This window comes from Salminus brasiliensis, chromosome 5 (genome assembly GCF_030463535.1).
Source record: "Salminus brasiliensis chromosome 5, fSalBra1.hap2, whole genome shotgun sequence".
Lineage (NCBI taxonomy): Eukaryota > Metazoa > Chordata > Actinopteri > Characiformes > Bryconidae > Salminus > Salminus brasiliensis.
The window spans coordinates 5,660,826-5,682,901 of NC_132882.1; the positions used below are offsets into that span (position 1 = coordinate 5,660,826).

The following is a 22,076-nucleotide window of genomic DNA, read 5'->3' on the forward strand; positions in this document are numbered from 1 at the left end:
TAATAAGAGTCCTTGGGCAAGACTCCTAACACTACACTGGCCCACCTCTGTAATACGAGTAACCTTGTAAGTCGCTCTGGATAAGAGCGTCAGCTAAATGCCATAAATGTAAATGTAAGTAATGACCAGGTCTTAATTATCTCATTATCACACCCCCTCCAAGTTGTGGCCACTACTTTATTATCTTGTTGCCACTCCCTACTAAATTGTGGCAGCTACTTAATTATCTGATTCCAATGCCTTACTAAGTAATGGCCATGACTTAATTATCTTGTTATCACACCCTACCAAATTGTGGCCACTACTTAATTATCTCATTCCCACATCCTACCAAGTTGTGTCCATTTCCTAATCATCTTGTTCCCATGCCTTACTAAGTAATGGCCACTACTTAATTATCTCTTTCCTACACTCTACCAAGTTGTGGCCCCTTCTTAATTATCTTGTTCCCACACCCTACCAAGTTCTACCATTCTACCATCTCATTCTGATGTCTTACTAAGTAATGGCCATGGCTTAATTATCTCATTATCACACCCACACCAAGTTGTGGCCACTACTTTATTATCTTGTTCCCACACCCTACTAAGTTGTGGCCACTACTTAATTATCTTGTTCCCATGCCTTACTAAGTAATGGTTACAACGTATTTGCCTCGTTCCCACAACCTACTAAGTTGTGGCCACTACTTAATTATCTTGTTCCCACACCTTACTGAGTAATGGCCATGACTTAATTACCTCATTCCCATGCGTAACTAAGTTGTGGCCACTACTTAATTATCTCTTTCCTAGACTCTACCAAGTTGTGGCCCCTTCTTAATTATCTTGTTCCCACACCCTACCAAGTTGTGGCCACTACTTTATTATCTTGTTCCCTAACAACTAAGTCATGGTTACAATTTAGGTTTATTAACGATCTATTATCTATCATTATACGCATGGTCGATAATTTCACTTGTTGAGATCTGTATAGTACTGTCGGGGTCTTTGACTTCAACAATAGTGGAACCCTTTCTGGTGCTAAACAGAATCTTTTAGAAGGTTCCATAAAAATCATCTAAACAAGGTTGTAATAGAAGAACTGTAACAAAGCCAAGAACCAGTAAAACTCTGAGATGTCATGGTTCTATATATAAAAAAGCATTATATTTACTATTACTAAAGAACCTTTAAAGAACCCTGTTTTAGGAGTGCAGATGTTGAAGGGGGGGCCCATATATAGACCCTTGCAGTTGAAGGGGATAAAGAAAACCCTGTAAATAAGTGATTCAGGTTCCCTCAGTCAAGCCTCTGACATCCAACACCTCACTGGGGTTAATCCTTCCTCATTCTCTCTCAGCCTTTGTCTTTCCTTCTGTCTCTCTCTCCTCTATCATTCTCTCTCTCGCTCAGCCAGACTAGAGTATAACAGAAGTGCATGAGATTCTTCCTCCTTTAATGGAAAGCTGAGGCTTCACAGGCTTTGTTAGTGACCTTAACCCTCTGGATTGTGCATCGCTCCTAAAGACAGACGTTACCTACAGAGTATAAAGCTGGCTGTAAACTGGTGTGTTTTTAAATGACTCAGCGCGGGCTGATCTGAATAGCATAATCAATCTAGCCATTCATTTCACGTCAGCACTGAAATCTCTCTCAAGCAAAGGCAGAAACATAAACGCTAATTACAGAGGAGAAACACGGTAATTAGAAACTGCACTTTGAGGGGGCTGATTATGCACAGCCGTGTTGCTTTCCCCCAAAATACTGATCTCAACACAAGCTTGAGAATTTGCCAAGAATTTGGCTTTATGCAGTTACATTCTACCTATCGGCACGCTGCCACGCAAAAACCTCACATCTCCAGATATATTGACTTTACAGGACTTTTCAGTGAAAGTCAATGTTAAAAGATTTCATTCAGGGTGATTCGGGAGCAGTTTCCATTGGTCCATTCATCATTGCAGTGTGACATAATGCAAAGAATCTGATTCATATTACAGTAGAAAGTGAAAAACTGCTTACTTATACATACGTAGGCCTTTAACTCTGTCCCTTGAAGACCACAATACTAAACTGCAGTGAATCAAATGTGTTACGACAATAGTTTGCAATCTAAGTCTTGTATAATTTAGTATAAACTTTAAACTTTAGGCCGTGCAGTGCAGTGCTTATTAGTCCTTATTGACCAGTTTTACATGGTTCACAATGGTTTCTTTTGGCACACATGTCAACATGTGCGTTATAAAATAGTGCTCATTGTCACGCAACCTTTTTTTTGACATAAAGTGAATCTGGCAGTTGTTCTTTACATGATGTCCAGATTTCATGATGAATGGACCAGTAGAAATGCTCCAAAATGACTGGGAATAAGGTATTTTTCTCACTGATGTCCATTGAAAGAAGGTAATTTCCATCTCCTGTAAAGTAATTTCAGTACAAATTATATTATATTATCACTGTCATAAAAAAAAAAACCTGAATCTCCATTTTACGCTGGTTTTAAATTTTTTACATAATATTGAATCAGACAGATGTTCCTTATATAATGTCAAAATGCTGAATGGACCAATAGAAATGCTCCAAAATGACTGGGAATAAGGTATTTGTCCACTGACGTCCATTGAAAGTTAGGAAGGTTTTTTTCCCTATGAAGTTCCTATTGTACTTGCAAGAAAGTGACAGTATACATACAGTATAGCTATAATACATAAACACATATACATATACATTGGTATAGATGTCACCATAGAAACTATAGAAAGCACATTGGCGCTGTCAAATAAACATCTTGTATCTCCATTTTTGGAATTAAATAGAATTCATATGAAACTTTCAGGATCATTCCAGAAGAAATAACCTCTATTATAGGTTTAGGCATCTAAAATGCTTTTATTTAAAATGGAACCTTATAAAATATCATTTTATGAGTCGCTGTCTCATAAACAAATCTTTGCTTTGACTTTTTGGCATGATGTGAATCTGACAGATGCTCCTTCCATGATGTCGTCATGCTGAATGGACCAATAGAAATGCTCCAAAATAACTGGGAATTTACTAATACTGAGGTTTTTTTTCCTCTGACGTCCATTGAAAGTTAGGAAGGTTTTTTCCTTTTCCTGTAAAGTTCTTATTGTTCTTGAATGATAGTGACAGTATACATACAGTATAGCTATATATATATATATATATATATATATATATATATATATATATATATATATATAAACCTTTCTGTCTTTATCTTTGTCCCCTGAAGACTACAAGACTATACTGCACTGAATCTCAGCACTGAATGCGTTAAGTCCTGTTTAATGTAATATGTCTGAACATCAACCTGAAGCAGGAACACTAAACACCATCAGGATCAGAACACTATCAGGAATCAGAATCTTTATTTGGCAGTTTTACCTGATTTACAATGATTTTTGGTGTGGATGTCACCATAGAAACTATAGAAAGCACATTGGCGCTGTCAAATAAACATCTTGTATCTCCATTTTTAGAGTTAAATAGAGTTTATATGAAACTTTCAGGATCATTCCAGAAAAAAATAACCTCTATTATAGGTTTAGACATCTAAAATGCTTTTATTTAAAATGGAACCTTATGAAATATAATTTTATGAGTCGCTGTCTCATAAACAAATCTTGATGTGAATCAGACAGATGCTCCTTCCATTATGTCATCAGGCTGAATAGACCAATAGAAATGCTCCAAAATGACTTGGGATGAAATATTGTTACCTCGACTTCCATTGAAAGTTAAGAAAGCTTTGCCATTTTGGAGATACAGAGTTTTCACTTGGCAGCAATTATTTATAAATGAGAATATACTCAAAATAATCCAATTTTCTTCAAGATCAAGATGAACCGCAAGTGGTTCAGTGCAAAAATCAGAGACTTTCATTTTCTGACTTTACAGTAGAGTACAGTAAGCATACACAGTGGAGCAAAACAGCATTGCACCAGGGCCTTATGCACATGGCCTGTGTTTACATGTGCAGAACCAGCTACAGGACAGTCAATACTGTAGCGTTTACTGCATTTGGCTGACGCTCCTATCTACAGCCTCTTCCATTTGGACCATGTTAAACAGGAAGGAGAATGTAGAGTTAGGGGTTAGGGCCCAAAGTGTGGTGTGCATGCCTAGCTGAGGAATCGAACCCTAGTCTGCCACAGAGTAGGTGGTGTTCTTATCCACTATATATCTCCTGTATATACTACACAACACCAACCCCAGACACTGGTACACACGGTGCAGCAGTAAATACTACACACTACACTACATATTTAACGCAAATCTTAAAGAGTTAAAAGACAATATATTTGGACAAAAGTATTGGGACACCTCCTTATTTATTGTTTTTTTCTGAAATCAAGGGTATTGAAAAGAGAATTATAATGTCTCATTTCGATCAGTGCTGGTCTGTATTAAAACATATTAATATTAATTAATTTCTATATTTTATTTGTAGAGATTTGTAGAGGAATGTACTGTGTGTTGAGACGAATGCCTTGTACTTCCTGTACTTGGTGAATAACAGCAGTGATTCTGTTCCTTTTAAGTTCTGCAACTGAGAACTTGTGCTGTTTTCTGTGTGGTTGTTTGTTCCCTCACAGCGGAGAGCGCAATTTTCATATTTTCTACTACATCTACGCCGGTCTGGCGGAGAGAAAGAAGCTCGCCCACTACAAGCTGTCTGACAGTAAAACTCCTAAGTAGGTTCCCACCGAGCTCTATAATCTCACCGGTTTATTTATATCCCACCTCTGCCCCCCAACGCACTCCCATTTCCCATCCCCTCAGCAGTGCCCATTGTTTTCATTGTTTTTCCATTGTAATTTCAGGTACCTGCAGAATGAACATGTCAAGCTGGTGCCCGACATCGTGGGCAGTGCCTTCTATAAGGAGCAGTTTGAGGCGGTGGAACAGTGTTTTAAAGTGATTGGCTTCACACTTGAGGTAATTTGTGCTGTTTAATTGACATATTAATAATAATGAGCTTCTTTCACCCTCGTGTTTTGTCGCGGGTCAAATTGACCCATTTCAGAGTTGAAAAATACAGGAATATTGTTGTAATTATTTTTGAAGCATGAAACCTTTTTTTTTTTTTTTTTGCTGATGGGCTGATTTAGTATAATGAACATGTAAATGGACTATTATATTACTAATTTAATGTGTTCAATTAGTTAGAATAAGTTTAGACCAAAAGTAATTTATTCTCTTCTCAAAATCATCTTTAATAAACCACATTGACTTTCAATTTTCAAATCAAATTTTGAATTGCACTAAATATTGATTAGATATTTTAGCCAGGAACATTATTAGGTTTCTCACAGTTACAGGGCATAAGTTAAGAACTTCAAAGGATGAATTGTGATTAATTAATTAATGTAATTTTGTTTTTGATTTTGATTTTGATCTTCATTGCTCATATTTAAATTATTTTTCCATTTAAAATGTATTACATTTAAAAAAGAAGAATGTATTTAATTTTTAAAAAAATAAATAACTAAACATATTAAATAATATATCATGCAAACAATTAATCATTAATAATAATTCATGTATTATCTTTAACACCACTGGTTTATTTCTATTGCGAGCTATAAACATGTTTTACACAGAAGGATAAGCATTATGAAGCACTCTACCTCAGTTTACTAGCATTGCTAATGTGAGTTAAAGACCAGTTAGAGTCAGGGCCTGTTTGGACATTTTGCCATTATGAACAGAAAAATGCAGCGCTGTCCAGCAAAAACCTTGTATCTTCATTTCTGACATTTCTTACTCATTGAAAAAATGTAAATCTGGTTGTTCTTTATGTTTTGTCAGAATTTCCTGATAAACGGACCAATAGGAATGCTCCATTGGAAGTTTAGGTTTTGTCCTTCTCCTGTAAAGTTGACATTTAGGAAATATGAGGGACAGAGATGATATGTATAGAAATATGCTTTTCATATTTCAGTGCATCCAACAATAAAGACAACTTGGAGCTTCTTTCATACAGGGCTAGAAAACATGGTGGAACGCAGAAAGCTCAAATTCCAATGTAGACATGCAGCATAGACACTACTCCAGGATCACATTTTAAAGAGTTAAAAGACAATACATTTGGACAAAAGTATTGGGACACCCCCTAAATTTATTTGGTGTTTTTTCTAAAATCAAGGCCATTAAAAAGAGTTGATCCTGCTTTTGTTGGAGTAACTGTCTCTACTGTCCAGGGAGGACTTTCTACTAGATTTTGGAGGAGCATTGCTGTGAGGATTTGATTGCAGTTGTCAGCGACTGAGGGCATTAGTAAGGTCAGGATATTGGATGGCCACCACCCCACTTCATCATCCCCAACTCCCTAACTCATCCCAAAAGTGCTGGGTGGAGCACCAACCATTTATCATTCCAGAGAACACAGTTCTTCCACTGCTCCACATCTCAATGCTGGGGGGCTTTATACCCCTCTAGTACACACCTGGCATTATTAGACAGCATGGTGCCAATAGGTTGATGCTTATCTCCAGAGAGTCCTATTCGATAGACGAGCTGTGTGCAATTTAAAGTAGCTGAATGAATTCACTTGAAGATTTGGACCTACAGTGTATTTTTGTAGCTGCCAAAGCTGATGTATAAACATGTATAAATTGTAGTGATTGGGATTAAACACATAATATTACACCAGCCGAAGCAAAAAACCCTCAAACCTAACATAATCAGACAAGCATCCATCTGAACCAGCAGAGACAGAGGAGAAATCAGACCGTGAGCAGTAGTACATGTAACGTCTCTGAAACGTCAGAACGGTTTTGCTGTTGCTCGGCCGGGACGGGAGCGGCCTCGGCGTGGGCTCGTGAGTGGCAGTGCTCTGACTGATGATGTAATGGAAGGTGGCGTGCAGTGGGGACGTCATCTAATGGAAAAGACAGCTGTAGAAATAGCCCGCCGGTGACTGGCTGCTGCGGGACATTCGCAGAGATGCCAAATGTGTTTGGCTGGGAATCCCAAAAGCACAGTTTATCAGACAAATGAAAATACCTCATTATTGAGCACCTGTGTAATGCATCACAAACCAGGGCCCTGAGCCAGTTCATAAGTGGTACATTTTGATAAACACTACATGTCCAAATGTTTGTGGACACCTCTTCTAATGAATGCATTCAGCTATGTAGATATTGCCAATAGACTAGGACTCTTTGCTGGAGCTGATAACCATGAACCTATTGGCACCATGCTTCCTACTAATGCCAGGCATAGACTAGCAGAGGGGTATAAAGCCCCCCCAGCATTGAGCTGTGGAGCAGTGGAAGAGCTGTGTTCTCTGGGGTGGTGATCATCCAACATCCTGACTTCTCTAACACTCTTGTCGCTCTGAATGCAATCAAATCCTCACAGCTGAGAATGCTCCTCCAAAAGCTTGTAGAAAGCTTTTTTCCCTGGATAGTAGAGACATTTTTTTCAGAAAAAAACATAGAATGAGCAGATGTCCCAATACTTTTGTCAACATGTTGTGTCTTTATTCTGTGTGAGCACACATAACCCTCGATATTCACCTTCACAGGAACTGGGGAGTGTGTACAGCATTCTGGCTGCGATCCTAAATGCTGGTGACATCGAGTTTGCCTCAGTGGCTTCCGAGCATCAAACTGACAAGAGCAACATCACTAACATGGCTGTGCTGGAGAGCGGTGAGTTAGCCCTCTTGTTTGCATGCTAATGCTACAAAACGAAGAGGCTGTGTGTTAATCCCAGTGTTGGTGTGTCGTCATGCCACTGACACAAGAGGCAGATTAGCCCATTGTTAGGATCTTATCATGCTAGTGTTGCAGAGTGGTCACTTAGTCCACTGTTGGCCTGTCACTTTATCACATCCTAATCCTTTCCGAGCTGACTCTAGATACCCCTGTACATAATACATGATCAGACGGAAGGCTCTCGCTGTTACATACACTATACATCCAAAAGTATCCGGACACTCCTTGTAATGACTGAGTTCAGCTACATTTTACATTTACGGCATTTGGCTGATGCTCTTATCCAGAGCGACTTACAATATTACTCATATTACAGAGGTGGGCCAATGTAGTGTTAGGAGTCTTGCCCAGGGACTCTTATTGGTGTAGCGCAGCATAGTCTCCCAGACTGGGAATTGAACCCTAGTCTCCCACATGGTGTAATAGCTCACTGGCTGCTAGTGGTTTTATCTGCTGTGCCACACCAACCATGCCACACCAACCAGCTTCTTTACCCTGCACCCGTTACACAGACACAGGCATTTACTTGCTCATGCACAGCTTGGTTGTTGGTCGCCATATGTGCAGGAGCTCCAGCCAATACCCCTGTAATACGTTTGAGTGGCATTTCTGATCTATAACAAACCATCCGTCATCAGAACCTCACCTCACTAACGCTCTTGTGGTTGAGTGCCAACAATTTTTCACACCAGTGTTCCAAAATCTAGAGTAATCTAGAGTAAGCCTTTGTAGAAGTGGGAAACAAACTCCCTGTTATTACCCTAGATAATAATAGATAATGTGGGCAGTGGTGGCTCAGCGGTTAGAGCGCCAGGCTATCAATAACAGGGCTCGGCAAGCTGCCACTGTTGGGCCCTTGAGCAAGGCCCTTTACCCTCTCTGCTCCCCGGCGCTGGAGTTGGCTGCTCACCGCTCTGGGTATGTGTGTACTCACTGCCCCTAGTTCACTAGTGTGTGTGTGTGTGTGTTCACTACCACAGATGGGTTAAATGTGGAGGACACATTTGGCTGTACAGTGACAAATACAGTATGTGCACCTTTAGATTTCAAAAGTAGGTGTCTACAAACTTTTGGACGTATAGTGTCCTGTGTTCTCCCACACAGGCTGGAAACCACATTGGCCCATTAGCCACTACACTGTGCTGCATTAAAGGGCCTGTGTCCAGGAACTTTTTTCTTGTTTACCCCACCTCTCTTTAGCCCTCGTTACTGTGTTTGCAACACTGATATATGTAAATGAGCTCTGCTCTGATTGACCGTTCTGCATTGTGTCACATTTAAAAAACAGTCCAGTGAATGGGCAGTCGAGTGGAAATACGTAAATATGTGACATCACAAACATTTTGGGAGGAGATAAGAGAGACATGTAAGCAGATTATTTCAAAAGATAGTTTATTAGATCCCAATATGTTTTACTTAGGTATTTACACAGAATATCGTGATTATAATAAATATAAAATGTATATTTATAAATATAAATACTGATGGACCTTATTTTTCTAAATTAACCATAGACCAAATATTTTACATTGGAGAAGACAAATATTGACGCTCGCGGGGGTAAAATGTAAAGGAGGCTTTCCTGGAATGATCAAAGTCTAAGGTCAAGGCCAAATCCAACAGATAAAAGGCAAAAGTTCATCATCACACGGAGTAAACGATCCAAAAGGGTCAAGACAACAACGCAATCCACAATCTAGGCAAAGGGTCGCAATCAGAAAACCAAAACCCAGACAAAAATCCAAAGGGCAAAGACAATAGGCAGAGTCGAAAAACACGAAAAAGGTCAAAACAAGAAATACACATACATTAGTAAGTGCTCAGTAGATCTAATTCGATTTCTATTGTAGATCTATTGCCTATTTAATTTAATTTAAGGCAAAATAAGGAGCATAATGAAGGAAAAAACAGCTGTATTGAGGTATAATGGCTCTGAAGGTGCCACAGAATGCATTTGTTAGGTATGTAAGAAATAAGATAAGATAGTCCTTTATTAGTCCCGCAGTGGGGAAATTCACAGACGTATAGTAAGTGTGACGTATTGGGACTGGTTGGGAGGAAAATGCTCAGATGAGGTTTTTATAAGCCTGCTTACCACCCTGTTATTTTCCCCTCACATTGAAACACACTGATTTTCCTTTTGACAGTTAGCTTGTGAAAGCTCAGCTGTTATTGCACTGTTTTGCTTAGCCCAGCACTGTTTTGTCATTATTCTCAAGTCTTCTTGTTGTCCTCACCGGGTCCTCTCAGTGCGCTGTGCAGTTAGCTAGCTATAGGAAATATACCTAGCCAGCCCTTCTCACATTTCTGGTCTCCCTAATGTTAGCTTTTAGACTTTTAGCCGCTCCGGCTACCATGCGTCACAATGTGGTCTCCCTCTGCTTCCCCTTCAGCCAGCCTAGCATTAGCTTTTAGCCTTTTTAGCTGAAGTACCAGTTGCATTTAGCTTTTTAAGGCTTTCGCTAGATGCATGTACATTTTGGAAAGTTATATAGCTATGAAAGTGATGAAGTGTGTGTCCATGTGTATATGCATTAACCTGCAGGTTTATGATGCAGGTATTAAAGCAACGATATGCAAAATTTCTTCTTTAAAATAGCAGCTTCAGAATCATCTCAATGCTCTATTGACCTGCAATAGGGAGAGTAGCACTGCAATCGCTGGCACTTCAGGCTCAGCACATCATAAACGTGGGCAGTACAACGAGCAATGGAAACCACGTAACAGCTGCACATACTGTAGCTCAATCTTACAGATGTACAATATATGTTCTTAAATACAAGTCTTTGTGAATGTCCCTCGGCAGCTGCCTCGCTGCTGTGCATCCGTCCAGACGAGCTGCAGGAGGCGCTGACCTCCCACTGCGTCGTGACCCGGGGTGAGACCATTGTCCGGTCGAACACTGTGGAGAAAGCCACGGAGGTGCGGGACGCCATGGGCAAGGCCCTGTACGGACGCCTCTTCAGCTGGATAGTGAACCGCATTAACTCCCTTCTGAGACCGGAGAACCAGTCTGGGTGAGAGAATGCTTCCCTGAAGGGCAACATAGTAGAATTCCTAAAGAGGGAACAGGACATAGACAGACACAGCCACAACAGCATCAGTGAGGTGAAGTGAGGTGAGGATGAAGGGGGATGGATAAAATAATGAGAGAGGTTTAATATAACATAATAATAATTCAATCAGCTAGTGATTATTATATTCCCTGGGATTAGATGGTGTGGAAATGAGGTGAAGGTGAGTGGTGTCCTGTTAAAGAAGCCATCAGACCTGCATTCAAAACGCCCCCCACCCCCCGTAATACCTCTAATAGGCCCCCATAAAGCATGATTAATGGTACTGGTTTCTGTCTGGCAAGTGTGATAATGATCTTCCGTGAACAGTCTCGTTAACCTTCTGCCATATTCTTTTCATCCCTTCTCCCTCTAATCCAGAGAGGAAGACAAGGATCTGAACATCGGCATCCTGGACATCTTCGGCTTCGAGAACTTCAAGCGCAACTCTTTTGAGCAGCTCTGCATTAACATTGCCAACGAGCAGATTCAGTTCTACTTCAATCAGCACATATTCGCCTGGGAGCAGGTACTCCATTCACTCCTGCTCTGCAGATACAGCCGTCTGCTCAGATTATGAATAGTGCATGAGGCTTCCCCCCCCCCCCCCTCTTCCCTCTGTGGCTCGTGGGAGCATTTATACAACTTTTTCTCCTTGGAATTAACTTATTTCCATCTAAATGGTGATAGCACATCATCCGTTATCCTGACGTGGGGAGAGGGAGGAGGGAAAGGGACAGGGAAACTGTATTCGTCGGATTTTCTCTGTGCTCAGGAAAGCAGTGTGAGTGAGTGAGGCCTTGAGGGTAGGGATGTTTGGAGGTGCTTTAGCCTAACCTTCGGTGGACCCTGCATAAATCAGGCTAAATAAGGGTCAGTTAGGAGAGACACACACACTGCAGAGAGACACTCTACAGAGTTGTTAACTAGACGACTACAGTGTGGTCATTTGTTATAGCTACTGAATAATTCATAGTAAATATTGAATCATTTATACTACATACTGAATCATTCATAGTAGATACTGAATCATTTATAATACATACTGAATAATGCATAGTAAATACCGAATCATTCATACTACATACTGAATAATTCATAATAGATACTGAATCATTCATAGTAGATACTGAATCATTCATAATACATACTGAATAATGCATAGTAAATACTGAATCATTCATACTACATACTGAATAATTCATAGTAAATACTGAATCATTCATACTACATACTGAATAATTCATAGTAGATACTGAATCATTCATAGTAGATACTGAATCATTTATACTACATACTGAATCATTCATAGTAGATACTGAATCATTCATACTACATGCTGAATAATTCATAGTAGATACTGAATCATTTATAATACATACTGAATAAAGCATAGTAAATACTGAATCATTCATATTACATGCTGAATCATTCATAGTAGATACTGAATCATTCATACTACATACTGAATCATTCATAGTAGATACTGAATCATTCATACTACATACTGAATAATTCATAGTAAATACTGAATCATTTATACTACATACTGAATCATTCATAGTAGATACTGAATCATTTATAATACATACTGAATAATGCATAGTAGATACTGAATCATTCATACTGAATCATTCATAGTAGACACTGAATCATTTATAGATATTACGGAATAATTATTTGTAGTTACTGAATCATTTGTAGATATTGCTGAATAATGCATAGTAGATACTAAATAATGAATGATATAATTTATAGTGGATTCTAAGTAACTTATAGTAAATACAGAATCATTTATAGAAATTACTGAATAATTCATAGCAGATGCTGAATAATTTTAGTAGTTAGCGTTTTTGAATTCTGACTAATTCATACTAGATACTGAATAATTCGTAGTAGTAACTGAGTAATTTATAGATATTGCTAAAAAATAATGATTAAGTAGGTATTTAATCATTTGTAGATATTACTGAATAATTCATAGTAAAATTTTATTATATATATTACTGAATAATGCATAGTAGATTCTGAATAATTTATAGCAGACACAATAATTTATAATAGCTACAGTATAATATATAATAAATACTGATATTAATATTGGATACTAAATAATTCATAGTGGATACAGTTTTGTTTTATGTCAATAAGGCATATAGGACTACCAAAAGAATGTTACTTTAAATATATAAAAAATAAAGTTTTACTGACACACTGTGAATAAAGTGTGGTATAATAATTCAGTGATGTAGCAATGTCTTAATTCCATACCTGTAGAGATGTAGAGTGGGTACAGATATGCCTTATGTAAATATGTTAATGTTTCTGTTTCACGCTGTGGTTTATTCTGCGATATTTATTAATCATCATCATTTGTGTGTGTTTGCTATTCTCTGAGGCTTCTTTGAGTTCAGTGACAAATGCACAGGGTCATGCTTTCCCCCGCTGCTTCCCTGCCCCTGTGCTGTTCACAAATTCACATTTATCTTCACCCCCACAAGCAGCAGCAGTCCTACTGTCCAAATAAATAAAGAAATAAAGAAATAAACAAGAGGTTGCTCCACGCCTGCTGGATGACTTTACCCAGGGCTAAATGTTCTATTCTACTCCAGAAATTAGATTTCTTGGACGTGTGGATATGTGTGTGTGTGTGTGTTTCTGTGTGTTGTCATGTAAGCATGGGTCCTGTAGGCTCCTTTGTGTGTGTGTGTGTGAGTGTGTGTGAGTGTGTGTGAGTGTGTGTGTGTGTGTGTGTGTGTGTGTGTTGAACACTGTTACCTGCATATTGGAAAGGGCAGACATTTGATCTCCTACTTTCAAACACACACATAGACACCGGCTTTAACCCATTAACCACAGACAGCTTTAGACCGTACATATGAGTTTAGTAGATACTGAATAATTCCTTCTAATTTTGAATAATTTGCATAAGTAACAAATGATTCATAGCAATTAACAAATAATAAACAGCAGCTACTACATAATTTTCAGTAGTAATAATTTACAAATATTTTCTGAATGTTTTTAGTAATTGCTGAATAATTAAATGTAAATACTAAATAATATTTTAGTACATGCCAAATATTTTGTTGTAGATATTAAATAACTCATAGTAGATACTGAATAATTTATAGTAGATACTAAATAATTTCAAGTCATTGCTAAATAATTTCAGTAGATACTGAATCATTTTAGTAGATACTGAATAATTCATAGTGGATACTGAATAAATTATAGTAGATTATCAATTAATTGTACATTCTAAATAGCTCATAGTGAATAATGAATAATTCATAGTACATCCTGAATAACTCATAGTACATACTGAATAACTCATAGTGGATAATGAATAACTCATAGTACATACTGAATAACTCATAGTGGATAATGAATAATTCATAGTACATACTGAATAACTCATAGTGGATAATGAATAATTCATAGTACATACTGAATAACTCATAGTGGATAATGAATAACTCATAGTGGATAATGAATAACTCATAGTGGATAATGAATAACTCATAGTACATACTGAATAACTCATAGTGGATAATGAATAACTCATAGTACATACTGAATAACTCATAGTGGATAATGAATAACTCATAGTACATACTGAATAACTCATAGTACATACTGAATAACTCATAGTGGATAATGAATAATTCATAGTACATACTGAATAACTCATAGTGGATAATGAATAACTCATAGTACATACTGAATAACTCATAACTCATAAGCCGAATAATTTATAGTACATACTGTATAATTTTAGTAGACACTGAATAATTCATAGTGGATACTGAATAACTTATAGTTGATACTAAATAATTCATATTGGATACTAAAGAACTCTTTGGATACTAAAGAAGATATTAGATACTGAATAATCTTTAGTAGATACTGACTAATTCATACTGTTTACTGAATAATCCATAGATATTAATCATTATTTTTAGTTACTAAATCATTATAATAGTCACTTAATTCATAGTAGATCCTGACTATTAAGGTTATTAAGATTAATATGTAAATGATAAGTAATCAGAGTAGGGAGATATAACTCATACACAGTGCTTTTAGGAGACTGTTGCCATTTTAAGAACAGTGCAAGTGTTTTTCTTTTATTATTTACATTAATTACAGTTTAATAACATAATATACAACCTGATTTGATATCTGTTTTTTTATTTAGTGATTTAGAGTTTAGTTTAGTTGTTGGGGTACTGGGGGACTGTCACAATGATTCCCCGACAGCATGAATCAGAAACTTGGCTTAAACCCAACATTACATTTCCATCAGGTAACGTTAGTGAGTGAAATACTGCGGAGGCTCCGGTTTTGTTCTTCTAGCTAATGAATAAAGGAGTACAGACAGTCTGGACCCCGACAGAGCCACGCTAATGAAGTTACAGTAAACATTCAACTCAGTGCTGATATCGGATCCTCTGATATCCTGATCCTCTGGTCTGCAGGATGAGTACCTGAACGAGGATGTGGACGCGCGGGTGATCGAGTACGAAGACAACCGGCCCCTGCTGGACCTCTTCCTGCAGAAGCCCATGGGCATGCTGGCACTGCTGGATGAGGAGAGCAGGTTCCCCCAGGCCACTGACCAGACGCTCGTAGGCAAGTTTGCTACATAGACACAATCTTCTACAGGCAGTAGAATCCAATCCAGCCTCATTCAGTTCAGTGTTTCTTAAATGTTCAGTGTTATAATTATTATTATAATTTATTTTGCATGTATATACAGTGTATATATATATATATACACTCATATTTTAGCTTATAGCTTAAGTATATAACTACGATGGATATCTGTGTGTCCCCAGTGTCCTCTTTTTTGAAAACAAAAATATAAAGATCAGCACACATTTAACCATGTGTGTCCAAACTTTTGACTATTTTTGTATGCATATATATACTTTACCAGCCAAAAGTTATAAAACTCCCCCTAAAATTTCTCAGTTTTATTGATACTGATATTAACAGTAATGATACACACTGTATGGACAAAAGTATTTGGACACCTGCTCATTTGTTGTTTCTTCTTAAAATCAAGGGTATTGAAAAGAGCAGATCCTGCTTTTGTTGGAGTAACTATCTCTACTGTCCAGAGAAGACTTCTACTAGATTTTGGAGGAGCATTGCTGTGAGGATTTGATTGCATTTAGTCAAAAGAGAGTTAGCGAGGTCAGAGAGTCCTATTGTATTGGCAGTATTTCTCTACAGGGACTAGATAAGCTCTCTGTGTGCATTTGCACATCTGTGTCAGCAATGGGTGCAACTTAAAGTAGCTGAGTGTATTCATTAGAAGGGGTGTTCACAAACATTTGGATATATAGTGTAAGTATATATATATATATATATATATATATATATATATATATATATATATATATATATATAATTAGATATAATATTTATTAATAATACATATGTATTAATAATAATATAAATAATATGTGCACAGTACTGCAATACAGACAGTATAACATGTTATTTTGGCCAAACATGAGTCAAGGGGTAAAAACCACTGACCTACATATACCCATCAGCACACACACACACACACACACACACACACACACACACACACACACACACTTCTACAGCCTCTATCAGTCATCACATAGCCGAGCACTCTCTATTTGCCCTACTTGCACTAATGTGAGCTTGTCACATGACCAGGGGTTTCACATGACGAGGCATCCTTGTGTGACATGGGTCAGGTCTGACATACACATACTGTCACACACACACACACACACACACACACACACACACACATCCATATATGAGAGGTCTTGCGTACATACAGGTACATAGTGAGGAAGGAGAATCTCTAATCAAATATTGATGATCAGGCTGCATTATCAGGTGTTTTCTCCTGAGGAGAGAGGCTCCCACTGGCATCTCACTGTGTCGTCTGAATAATGGAGTGTGTTTAGACTGGATGCCTGTTTATCTGTTTTTTCCATGAGCTCTCTGGCTGCATATCAAGTAGATGAACTGACGTCTGAACTGATTGATGAATGAATGAATGAATGAATGAATGAATGGCTTTTAAATTCAAACTTTTTTATTTCAGAAAAATTTGAGGACAACCTGAAGTCCAAAAACTTCTGGAGACCAAAGAGAGTTGATCTCGGCTTTGGAATTCACCATTATGCTGGGAAGGTATCCAAGTTCGCTACATAGACACAATCCATATTTTTGAAAACAAAAATATAATGATCACCATGTGTGTCCATATATATATATATATATATATATATATATATATATATATATATATATATATATATATATATATATATGTCTATGTAAAACGTCAAAACAATAAACATAAATCCAGTAAAAAAGGAGAAACAAGAGCTTCTCATTCTGAAGAAAGAAAGTAGTGAGATCTTGTCGGTGAGCTAGTCTGAAGAACAGAGCTCGGTTCCTCCAGGTTTCTCCTGGACGCCCCACAGTCCAGCCAGCACAGCTCCATCAGCAGCAGCAGCAGCAGCAGCAGCTCACCTGATTTACCATCATTAAGCCCTGATTTACCACCAAACCAGGTGTTGATCTGAGGAGAACTCTAAATAATACTAGACTCCATGAGAGAGGAGAACTTTGGAGATGCTCTAATGATGAACACAGTGATGGAGAACCACCACCACTTTCCGTAGAATGTTATTAGTGTTTTACTGAGAAAATAAACACTAAATATGAAGTACAGGTACATGTGCTAACTATATATACCTAACATAAAGATCTACTGAAAATACACAAATATGATAGTAATCAAAAATATTCATTAACTACTATTGATTATTATATGCTATTGCAATGCGTTGCACAGTGAGGAATTGAAGACTGGGCTCACAGCTTCGAAGCTTCGATTGTATTCAGAGCATTAGCAGAGGGAAAACATTAACCTCTGCAGAGCTGTGATCTGTAAGGAACCCAGTTTGACACACATTCTTGTTCTATAGGTTTTTCGTTTTATATAAAACAAGAGAGCGTCTGGAGTTCTTGAATGTGTTTGACTGTTTTGATCAGGTGATCTACAACGCCGCTGGGTTCCTGGCTAAGAACAGAGATGCTCTGCCTGCCGATATCGTCCTGCTGCTGAGATCCTCAGAGAACGACCTCATCCGCAAACTAGTCACCCATCCACTCACTAAAACAGGTACCACAGTGCTGCACAAGGCCCAGCTCCTTCAGGCTATCTGGTTTCATGTAGATGGATAGGATGGAGGCCAGGATTACAGAATCACGGCTTATTTCTCTTTAACTATTAGGGGTCTATTGGGGTTTTGTCTCAGTATTCTGAGCATTTCTATTGGTCCACTTTTTTTGTCATTATGTCATCTAAATCACATTTTTTTAAATCAAATTTAAATACATTTTATCATATGAGTAAATCACTGAATGAATAACTGGCATCGACCTTTCAGATCTCTTTATTTATTTAGATCTGTTAAAGCTCGGCCAGCCCTCGGCCCTCTACCATTGATTCTGGTCTACAGTCCATAGCTATCCATTTTGCAGTTGAGTTTGTAGGTCGGCCACTGGTATTCATTTATTCAAAATGATGAATGAATGCAACTATAGGGTTCAAATCATGGAGAAAACTAAAAACAGACAAAAATGGAGATACATGCTTTTCATTGGACAGCAGCGATATGGAAAATAAACTGCATTCTGATTGATGTGCTTGAATAAACTGCATTTAAGGTGGTATGTTGTGGCCAAACACAACTCACAACTCATATACAGGACATGTATATATGTCTGAAATATTTAAAATCGTAGCTCTAAAGAAAATAACTGCATTATTTCAATATTATAATTGTTTATTCCAGTGTTTCTTACCCCGGGTTGTCCCCTACCGCCGCCCTACATTTAGTATTTCACCTGCTTTAACCCTTCCACTTCAACTCTGGAAAGGCTTGTTAACCTCTTAAACATGACCCACCTATGACCCGCCAGCAGGCCAAAGGTGTTCTTGCAAACCTCTATTACCAGAGAACAGCCCTACCAGTTTGTACAGACGTCCTTGCAGGTACTGAGTGTGTAATAAGTCAAGGAAAGCAAGTTGCAAGTTGAAACACAGCTGTATTCTCTCAGTCATGCTAAGATATGAGACCCTTTCACCTCTTCCAGCTTACCATCCATTTTTCCCTGGTCATCCTGTTGCGGCCAAAAGCTGGCCCCTGCAGAGTGAGTACAGCAAACTGGCAAAGCAGGAGGCCAATCCAATCAACCCGGAAATATAATCACTCACTGCTAATGAAGCTTTGTAGGGGTTTAAAGTGATAATTCAGCAAAAATGATTTTTCACTATTCCTCCTTCTTACCTCAAATGTGGTGGATCAGTCATGACATGTTCCGTGTCTGAGGTGAGTTTTTGAGTTGTACAGTGGAGCTACAAGGAGTTATTCCAAGTCATTTAATTGAATTTTATTACAAACGTCTATTACCAGGGAATAGCCCCTCCAGTTTGTACAGAAGTCCCTGCAGTTACTGAGTAATACACCTCACTGTGGAATAAGCCCTGGCCCTCTATATTACACTCTGCACAAGGCACGTCACGATGCTCATTGCTATCTTACACCCCACCAACAGTCTATATTTGCTTGTGAATATCTCTACGCTGATGGTGGTCTCCAAATGAGGGGTGTTCAGGTCAGTTTCTGGAGTATTTCTGTGTATCTTGGCAGCGGAAAACACAGCAGGAGCTCCACTGATGAAAACAGCCTGGGCAGACATTCGTCAACAGTCAGACGTTCGTTGCTATCTTAGCAGTGAATTAATATATTTTTTGTAATTAAAAGAAATAAAATACAGTAGCATTATAGAGTAGAGGTGAGGCGCTCCACCACTTCAGCACGCCTTCCCAGACCGTCCGCTTTGCGCCATTGAAATATCAATATGCCAAAGTCAGACCGCACCTGGCTCTTAAAGGGAACGGCGAATGACGCGCTGATTGGTTTATTACTGCATGTTACGCCCCAAAAAAACACACCCATGATTAAATAATTCGAGCTGCACAAGGTGTACTTTTCCCACCGTTACAATAGGAAACACACACTGACACTCCCTAAATCGAGTTGCATGGTGCGTTGTTGACTGCTCGTCTAAAGATCGCTAAAATAGGCCCTTTGGAGTGATATGGGGTAAATAGCAGACCACATAGAGTGGCTACATTTTCTATGTGCTTTAGTTAATTTTATAGATGGGTCAGAAACAAACAAAGCTTTCAAAATAATAATTACATTTGTTTTAATTACAATTAAATTACAATTCATTTTATTTGTAAGAATATTTCTGTCGGTTTAAAGTTTTTATACTAGTGAATTAATTTAAGAAAATGACGCACTGATAAAAACATACAGACAATGTGTAAACTAGTCTTTATAATTTAACTAATAGGTTTACACATACATACATTTTTCTTTTCCAATGAATAAAACATTTGGTTGCATTTTCTCTGCATATTTTCTCTCTAATAACTGTGTAATTACAGATTGTGAAAATTACTGATGATGCAGTCACTGTTACAGATGGTTTAGAGTAGGACACACAGGTACAGGTAAACACACACAGGTATCAACTATAGTTTTGATGTATTTATGCAAGTGTATCTCAAACGGGGAGCTCCAGACTAAAGCGCTGCCACTATGACCCAGAGGTTTTCTGTGGTTTGAACCCCTGGGCTTCATCCTGGGCCTGCCATCAGCAGCCAGAGCCCGAAAGAGCACAATTGTCCTTGCTCTCTCTGGGTGGGTAGATGTCTTCCCCCCCTCTCTCTCTCTCTCTCTCTCTCGCTCTCTCTCTATTTATCTCCCCACATCACTTTATTGTGATGTAGGCCGGCATATGCTGCTAGCAGAGGCCTTAGAGGTGGGTACAAAAAGAGGCGGTGGCTGGTTATGCATTCGTGTTGGAGGAGGCATGTATCGGTCCTCACCCTCCCAGTTGGTATTTGCATTTCATGTGATGGGAAGAGTGCTGACTAGTTGGTGATCTAAAATTAGGGAGGAAAATTGAAAAAATGAATAAATAAATAAATCAATATAAAGGTGTATCTCAATAGCTGTAACAGCAGGTTCTCTGGTTATAAATGTGTAATAAGCTGAGGGTAATTATGTATTTGTATTTAGGTGAACTGCTGCTGCCTTTCCTGTTACAGCTATTGAAATACACTTGTATAAAAACTAAAGTTAATATACACAGGTAATTACATAAGCTGTGCTACTGCAATTCGTCTGTAGCAGTGAATACATCAGCAGTAATCCTCACATTGTAATTGAACAGATTATTAATATGTAATTACACACTTATTAGACACTTGTTGTCATTATAACACCATGCTTTTGAGGCCGCCTGACATGGTAAACTGAACTAGCCTAACAAGGAGCCAAAAATGACAGTTTTCAGTATTTATAAAAGGGGTTCTGACCTTGGCATTGTACTACAGAGGTCACTTCAGGTCTTCTGTATTATGCAACATCTTGTCCACTCCTTCCTAAAAAGGTAAAATGCATGCATAAATAAAGGCTTGTCGTCACACTTTGAATTACAGAAACATAAAAGCAAGTCTGATTGCTTTCGATACACAGTTTGAGGCGAGTGTGTGACAATGTCGGCCTGTGTTTGTGCGGAGCTAATTGCTAGGGAATAAGCTTTGCTTGTCAGCTAAGTTGCTGTGTAGCTCCAGTACAGAGCTAAAAAAAAAAAAAGGAACCTTGATCACCAGACATGTCCCGGCTGGCTGACTGTAGTTCGGTTTTATTTGACTTGATTTGTCACTAAACTCTGTCTTTTTAGCTCACGTCTCTTTAGGTTATCAGTAGATAGTGATCTGGGGCGTGGTGGAGATGCTCCTGGCTGGGTCGGACACAGTTGATTTGTCACTGTTCTTCTCTCTTTCTGTTTTTACTCTCTGAGATTCCTCACTGATTCTTCTCTGGCCGTCTGTAGCGATTCCTAATAGTGATTGTAGTTCCACTGCACCTTCCTAACTGCTGGAGTCGGGCAGAGTCTTCTTGAGAGACCCTTTAACCTATTAGTACTCAACATGGGCGACCTTAATGAAAATGAACAGATGAGAGCAATCACACGTTATTTCTCTGTCGTCTGAATGACCACGCCCCCATTTAGGTGAAATGAAACCCCAGTCAGATTGTGGGTGTCGAATTGGACCCTGAATAAAACATTTGCATTTCTGGACAAGCTGAGAGATGCAGAACTATGACTGAAAGGTAGAGAAGCATGTGGGCTGAGGCGGT

The 22,076-nt window shown here is 38.4% G+C and overlaps 1 protein-coding gene across 1 annotated transcript in view; it reads left to right on the forward strand.

Moving 5' to 3' along the window:
* Positions 1 to 22,076, forward strand: part of myo3a (myosin IIIA) — a 115,199-nt gene that overhangs the window by 66,323 nt on the left and 26,800 nt on the right. The window contains exons 16-23 of the mRNA XM_072678687.1: positions 4,601 to 4,699; positions 4,829 to 4,943; positions 7,537 to 7,663; positions 10,536 to 10,746; positions 11,164 to 11,311; positions 15,264 to 15,417; positions 16,883 to 16,971; positions 17,842 to 17,971. Of these exons, the coding sequence (XP_072534788.1) occupies positions 4,601 to 4,699; positions 4,829 to 4,943; positions 7,537 to 7,663; positions 10,536 to 10,746; positions 11,164 to 11,311; positions 15,264 to 15,417; positions 16,883 to 16,971; positions 17,842 to 17,971 (1,073 nt within the window). The remainder of the gene's footprint in view (positions 1 to 4,600; positions 4,700 to 4,828; positions 4,944 to 7,536; positions 7,664 to 10,535; positions 10,747 to 11,163; positions 11,312 to 15,263; positions 15,418 to 16,882; positions 16,972 to 17,841; positions 17,972 to 22,076) is intronic.